Source organism: Chrysemys picta, chromosome 2 (genome assembly GCF_011386835.1).
Source record: "Chrysemys picta bellii isolate R12L10 chromosome 2, ASM1138683v2, whole genome shotgun sequence".
NCBI classification, from domain to species: domain Eukaryota; kingdom Metazoa; phylum Chordata; order Testudines; family Emydidae; genus Chrysemys; species Chrysemys picta.
The window spans coordinates 153,206,320-153,213,913 of record NC_088792.1 but is presented as its reverse complement, the minus strand read 5'-3'; the positions used below and the strand labels follow the sequence as shown (position 1 = coordinate 153,213,913).

The following is a 7,594-nucleotide window of genomic DNA, read 5'->3' as shown; positions in this document are numbered from 1 at the left end:
GCAGGGGCAGATAGCGCTCTCTTCTGATTAAGTATGGCAATTACTACATTCATAGAAGTTACAGATGCCCTCAGGGTGAAGTTGTATTCCTTAATCAGTGATTTGAGTCTGTAAGACTCCCACTAGATCTTCAGTTTTATATAATGAATATTTGGGTTCAGTTAATTCTTTTTAGAGAATGCTCCTTCTCCTAATATGCTCAGGATCTACTTAACAATAGAAAATTTCACATGACATCTCTCCACTTAATGTTGGGCACTTCATTTTATTCAAAGGGTGAGATACAAAAAGTAAGCAAAAGACAAAACCCAAATTATAAAATACTACACACAAAATTAAAACCTCTTCTGCAGATGGCATATAACAGGAAGCCAGATACAGAATGGTCCCCATAAACCAAGCCAGCTGGATATGTACATGCAAAGGAAAACAATGCTAGAAGGGAAGATATGGTAATATTTGCCACTTCAAATTTCTATTTACACACACTGAAGGAAGAAAACTAAGTTAGCCTTCAATTCAGACAGATACTAATGGTTTTCTGTCAGTTTTCTCACACTGGGGAGGGATCCCATGTCTTGAGGTAAATGTCCAAAGGACCTAGCCTTTGCCATAACTAAGCATTCACAATCCACTTTAGTGTGGCTTACTTTGCCTGTAGACCCCTTCATCTTCTATGTTGACGTCTGCCTGTGGTCTGGAGGAGGGAAGAGCTATACAAAAGAAGTACAACATCCCACACTGAAGGTATCACCAGTCCCAGGGTGTGTCTACACTGCAATCAGCACATGTAGACCTAACGTTATTCAAGCTAGCTCTGCTAACAGTGAAGCTCCAGTAGCATGGGGTAGCTGCAGGGCACACACTCCGGGTTCTGGAGGGGCTTGTATAGCCACAGCTTCACCGCTATTTTTACTTAGATCAATGCTAGCTCAGGTATGTCCTAAAAGTTCTACAGTAACACCACTGAATGCAATACACACACACACACCTTTAGTCTCCCATTTGGCAGTCCAGTAACCTAGCATAGTAACCAGGCTCCATCATGTTCCCATGACTTGCTTCTGGAACATAGGAATTTGGCTCTGTTTTTTTTCAAACATTCCTACGGATTTTGTCTCCTGTGTTTAAATATAAATTGGGTGAAGATTTTTAAAGCTGCTACTTCTCCCCCCACCCCTATGAATGGTAATTTAAAAAGTGTATCTCCGCCTTTGAGCAAACCAAGCATGTCAAAGGATATTTCATTTAACACACAGGTGCCAGAAGCATATCACCATTATTTCTAGGTGGGGGATTACATTGGAATTTAACTTACATTTGAAAAACTGTTCAAATGTTTTTAGGACAGCCTCTTTATTGGCACATAATTTAAAGTAGACTAGAGGCCAGGTTTGTTGCCTTTGGGTCTTGCTGTTCAGTAAAAGTTGAGGCCCAAAGAATATCCCCAGATCAGAGTAACTTAGTCCACAAACACAGAGGGTGCTAGTTAGAGCATGTCCAGGGTAAGGTTTTAAGTGCCATTGTACTGGTAAATATGGCAGGGCAGCCAATGTCAGGATTTTAAACACACACAGGGCCTCCTCTTGCAGTCTTTTATGCAATACTCTAACAATAGGCAGGGCAGATTAGCAGGAGAGGGGAGACAATGGCTTAAACCTTTTCCAGTTGTCACAATGCTTCTGCTACTGTATACCCTAGTATAAATATACCTGCATCAAGTTCCAGGCGTGAACTTGAATGAGACCTGCTTAGCAAATACAATAGCACTTCCACAGGGAAGAACAGAGTTCTTTGCCTGAAATTTTCTAGTTCTATATTTCAGTAAGTTTAAAAACACTCTGGATTTGTTAAATAATTGGTAGGCAACCTTCAATTTCTTCTCTTGAAAGAGCAGCAGTAGGAGTTATTGTTTAACTCTTTATGCACTAAAACAAAAGTGAACATATGCTACATTTTTACTAAAAATACTTTTCAGACAAGTTTATGCGAACAGCAAGGATGAGCCTATACATTTGATTGATCTGAGGCTCAATATTAAGGAGAGGGCTACTGATTTTTTTTTTTAATACATTAGTTAGGACGGAACTAATGTTACTGGCTCAATAATTTAAACATTCATTTCAGAGAGCACAAGACTGTTTAAAACTTCCAGCTAGCAGCAGGAGGATAAATTAGTCTGGGAGAGGAGACGGACAAACGTTGTTTCAGCAAACTATCTAGCGACATAAGAAAATCCTGTATACAATCTCTCATCACGCTGGCATGGCAATTGGCAAAAATGAGATGCTTTAAGGATATCATACCATAATCATTCAAAAAAAATTCTTCACAGTGAGTGTGTTCCATAACATTTTTCTTATACATTGCAATATCTGATAGTCTAGTCACATATTTCAATTTTAGCAGGCTGAGCGTTGGACCTTAATGTGGTTCCTTGGTTTCGTCTCTTCCTCTGCAATTTACAGGGTTGGGCTCAATTTCTAACTAGTGAAAAGTTTGTGTAGTAAGTCTTATAGGCTACATGCCTTAAAATTAGGATGGGTAGCCTCTATTCTTCATATCATCAAACTAAATGAGTGACTTTGCAATATTTATAAAATCTCACAAGATAAAACAGCTCTGTAGAAACTACAGCTCTTTAATTTAGTATCCTATTTCTTTGGTCCTTTGTATCAATGTTGCTATTTTCTTTTCATAAATAGTAAGCACTTGATGTTCTCAATCATGAATTGCTACATGGCACAAATCTATTTAAATATAACTAGCATATACTTAATATACCAGTGGAGAAGCAGCTGTCCCACTTCTAAAATAAAATCTCATCTGTACAAACCTAGACGAGCACTTCTAGTTAATTTTCCAAGTTGATTAGGGAAAAAGACCTCCAAATCAATTCCTCTCCAGGAAATCGATGGGTACAATAGCTTCCCCCTTTAAGGGCCTCACTTACATTAGAATCACTGCAAACAAAGACATAGGATCTTAACCTGCACCTTCTCCCCTTGACTTCAGCCCTTCCAAGTTAAACTGCTTGAACAGCAGCTCCCTCCCTTTTAAAAATAAAACTAACATAAGCTGAGGCAAGTCACATCAGAAGGAAGGTTCAGGTTAAACTGGCTTTAGCTAACATGTAGTGCTGGGCTGTACAAAAAATGTTGCTTGTTTGTAAATCATTGTGGGGAAGTCTCACTTGCCCGTTCAGGCTGAGGTGTCTAATGAAATTAGCAAATACTGTAGGAATTAAATTGCTACATTTACTACTTCATTCCTAAATACAAATTAATAGCTCAGCACACATCATGGCCCACATACAATGCATTAATAACTGTACTCGATTTTTCTTTAAATGACAAACTTAAGTTCAGGTCATTATTGGTTTAGTTGAACATTATGCTTCCAGCTCTTGCTAAGATGGTAAAACTAAGCAGCGAACAGATCTATGAATAAGATACAAAAATGCAGGAAGCTTATATTATTTACTTCAGTTCATATCAATTTTAAGAATGACAGATGGCATTGCTACAGCTACGGTCTTTTGAACCTGTATGAGCAATTGTCTCCTGAGTCCACCTGGATTATGCAATTCAGCACTCGACTACAACATACTCACTCAGAGAGCCAAGTTCTTACCCTAGCGTTGGACAGTCCCTCTGGTAAAGCAGACTTCTACAAGGTCAAAATATTACATTTTGTGAAGAAAAAAATCCCTAAATATTGCAAGTGACCTTCATGTTCCACTAATAAGCTACTGGCTTCACTTTACATCCTACAGTACTATGTTCTTTCATATGCCCTGTGTGTATCTCTGGCTGTTTACTTCGAACCCACCACTGACCATATAAAATTGAGACTTTTGTTGAAGTTCAAGGTACCTTTGTTATTTAACATCTTCTGCAAGCTACTTAAAATATTGTTTGTAGTCTTGTGAATGAAGCTTTAATTTTCCTGGTCTACTTCTCAAACCCAAACCATATATGCCACTGAAACGATTTGCTGTCACTCACACTAAGTAACAGCAGCCTGAGCTGCAGAAATGAAAGCCACGCATTTGTTCCCTGCAACTCTCCTGGCCAACAGTCAATATCCTTGATGGACACGGTCATGTGTACACATGGAATGGAGTAAGCAGGGAGGCGTGTGAAATATACAAGGATCCTGTTCTTAGTGCAAGTTTCTTGTATATGTTCCAAATCATGCTTGCTAACAGCAGCAGCACAATAAACCCAGAACCTACATTAGGATTCTCTTTAGTGTTGCAGTGCGCATGTGGGAGCACTAGATTTCTCCTTCTTTCCCCCCAAAAAAACAAGGGGATGATATTGTTTGCAAATATTACATGCTGGGCCTTTGAACGTTCCTTGTATTTTGGTAAACTATCCAATACTGGGTCAGATGCTGTTCTCACTTACATGTTAGAATGAGCTGCGACAACTCCATAGTTATGTTGTCTAACGTCAGTTGCTAGGCATTTGGCATAGACCAGATCCTTTGAGGCTAATTTTAGGCTCGCTAACCAAATTACATAAAAGGATTTAAGGAGAGATTCTGATTAGTCACTGGATTTCCCTTTATGTAAACAGGGCCGAATTTGACCTAATCTCTTCTAAACCATCATGTCTGAATCTCTGTAGACTCATTCATGGCCTAATACAGTTCTAATTTCAGTGTCAGACATTGGCACGTACCTTCACTAGTGGAGGCACTGCAGATACTTTAGTCAATTGCATTATCTCAGTAAGGTTCATTTATACCTAAATTCTCATTAAATTGCCCCCCAAACTGCTTCCTTTAAAAGATTACCGAGTCTCCTAGTGAACACCTTTCAACAAAACAAAGCTATTGACATGACATATGGAATCAATTTGACAATCACTAATGTAACAATTATGGTGATTTTATACACAAACGATTTAATCTAGGGGACTTTAAAATCAAGGTATTTTGGTACCCAAAAAGTCTCTCCATTTACTTCCCCATACTCCTAAGATTCAGATGCACTTTTACTCTACAGTTACAGATTTGGCCAGATTTCTTGGAAAATCAACCTGTAAAAAGAAAAAATAATGGAATTTTTGTAAGCAAGACCACACATACCACTATTTTACACTTCATGAAAGGCCACTTCAGGTAAGACAATATTAAAGTTACTAGCATCTGTTAAAAGGCTTTTGTCCAAACAAGCAAAAAACGTGTCATGAAAAAAATTTCATATTAGTTGCAGTTTTCAAAACTGCTCTTGCAAGGCCTCTCCTGCACCTATGTAGCACAGGCTCAAACTATTAGTGTTTTGTAAAATATTTACTCCAGTGAGGTTTAATACGCTTATTTTAAGAGGTGTAAACTGAGGCATAAAGGGTAGGAGTTGATCACGGACACACAGTCTCCCTTTTAAAGAAGGGAGAAGACAGAAGTTACTGCAGGGAACTATTCAGTCTCCCTTAGTTTAAAATAATTTACCTTTTCATGCTAAAATTGTAAATCAGTGTAACCATATTACCAGTAAAAACAAACCCCTGTACTGAATGTTGGACTTGCATAGTACATATAGTTAAGTATGTCATGTAAGTTCATTGTTAAGTCTGAGAACTTGTGGCAGTTTCAAAGAAAAGTGCTATAAAACGTGACTATTTTTCAAACATTCTTTACTAGGGTTTGCAAGTAGGAAATAGTAGTTCAGCCAAGAGAACTGTTGTAAATAAATCAAAATACAGGAATCTAGCACAAGTGGCAATTAAGCTTAATTTTCTGCACCCAGGGGGCTTGTCTACACAAGACTTTGTTTGTGAGAAGCCAGGATGTAAATTGACAGTGCTCTAGCCTGCCACACATTAAGGAGCCGTGTGGACTCTGTTATAATGCACTATTAGATTAAAGGTGCTATTAAATTCAAAGAACTGTATAGGGTTCTGTTCAGTATAATAGATCTACTATAAGTCCTTTTGGAGAGAATATAGACAATAAAGGAAGGTATTTAAAGGGAGTATAGTACTTACATCGTATCCTCTGAGAACTGCAAGATGGAAAGCCAGAAGCTGTAAAGGGATGACACTCAAGATTCCTTGCAGACAGTCCACGGAATGAGGAACTTTGATTGTCCTCTTATTATTATTAATTGTCTCTGTGTCTTCCTTATCACAAATCACTACCGGTCGCCCCTGGAAGAAAGAGAAGTGTCAACAAGTAACAGGCAGAGTTAGATACACAATACTCCAGAAAGGTTGTCTGATAGGGCCTTTACTTGCTTCTGTTGAAATCCCTGGCAAAATTCCCACTGATCTCAAGAAGGGCAGGAACCTTTCACTTAAAAATAATCCAGAACAAGGCAAGTGAGAATAGCAATAGTATTTTACATTTGCCATGTTGCTTTTTTGAAAAGACTTTGAACCTAACCTGCATTTTCCTTCATTACTTTGATAGAACTTCCACATCGAGAGAACCATTTCATTTAAAAAAATTACAGCAGTCTTCTTCACAAAAAATGATGTATTATCTTGTTTTGGAATTTCAAGATAAACCTCTTTAAACCAATAAGCCATACGCTAGACTATTACCTTTTAGGTATCTTGTCGAAACTGACACTTAAAAGCCCCAACAGACTATTTACTTCAGAGTGCAATTTTTAGGCATGGGCTCTAACTGGCCCAAGACTACTGAGTAGTCATTCGATGGTAATAAAGTTGTTACTGCTGGACTTGAACTGGCATTCTAAAATCCCACAAAGGAACCGTAAAACTGCTTACAGTAGATTTAGCAATGAAGGGAACAATTTAAACTTCTAGACATGGGATGATGCCATTCACATCCATCTCCAATTACTCACCTGCCGCGCTATAACCTGCTGGAGAGCATTCTGGCACTTAGTATACGTATGGTCCCTTGTGATGATCATGATAACAGGCATCAACTTGTCTACCAGGGCGAGGGGACCATGCTTCAGCTCACCAGCCATTATGCCTTCTGAGTGCATGTATGTGATTTCTTTTATTTTCTAGAGAGGAAGAAGGATATCCCTGTTAATCAAGCTACACTTTGGCCCTTGTTCAGTACACTGAGCAAGTATAGGGAGGTGTTGATGCATCATCATAGGAAGAAACTAGCTCTAAAGCTACCTCCACATTCCAGGGGAAGGGTGATTTAACTAAATTGTTTATTGGTGAACTCTGGGCCAGTCTGTTTGCATAAGTCAGCTAAAGCAGGCTGGAAACCTGGATCTTGGGTCAAGTGGCTCAGAAGAGAGGCCATCAGCCCTCCTGGATTCTATACCCACAGCTGCCCTTGCCCCTAAGTCTCTCTTTAAACCCTGTCTGTAAAACGGATAATACCGACCTTCCTTCCCAGGAGCACTACGGCTTAATGTTTGTATTAGGGCTTGAAAAGGTCAGACTCTGTGTAAGTGTGAGAAGAGGAAATATTAAGTGTCAATAGTAGCAGCACATAACTCCTGCTGAAGACAGGGCCTGATCTTCAGTGGGTACTGTAGGGTGCGGGCTGGTCAGTTTTGAAAATCTGGCCCCGATTACACGGGTACTGAGCACTCTTGAAAGACAATCCCTCAGTCATTAAAGGAACTCACCCAATGGCAAAGCTTTAG

At 39.0% G+C, this 7,594-nt stretch overlaps 1 protein-coding gene across 2 annotated transcripts in view; it reads right to left on the bottom strand.

Annotated features, from left to right (window-relative positions):
* Positions 1–245: 245 nt before the first annotated feature.
* GFPT1 (glutamine--fructose-6-phosphate transaminase 1) overlaps positions 246–7,594 on the bottom strand; it is a 52,127-nt gene continuing 44,778 nt past the window's right edge. For both annotated transcript variants that reach the window (XM_005285201.5, XM_005285202.5), the window contains 3 exons: positions 6,824–6,991; positions 5,997–6,158; positions 246–5,048 (listed from right to left, as the gene is read on the bottom strand). In XM_005285201.5, coding sequence (XP_005285258.1) covers positions 5,004–5,048; positions 5,997–6,158; positions 6,824–6,991 — 375 coding nt within the window. In that variant the 3' untranslated portion in view covers positions 246–5,003. The remainder of the gene's footprint in view (positions 5,049–5,996; positions 6,159–6,823; positions 6,992–7,594) is intronic.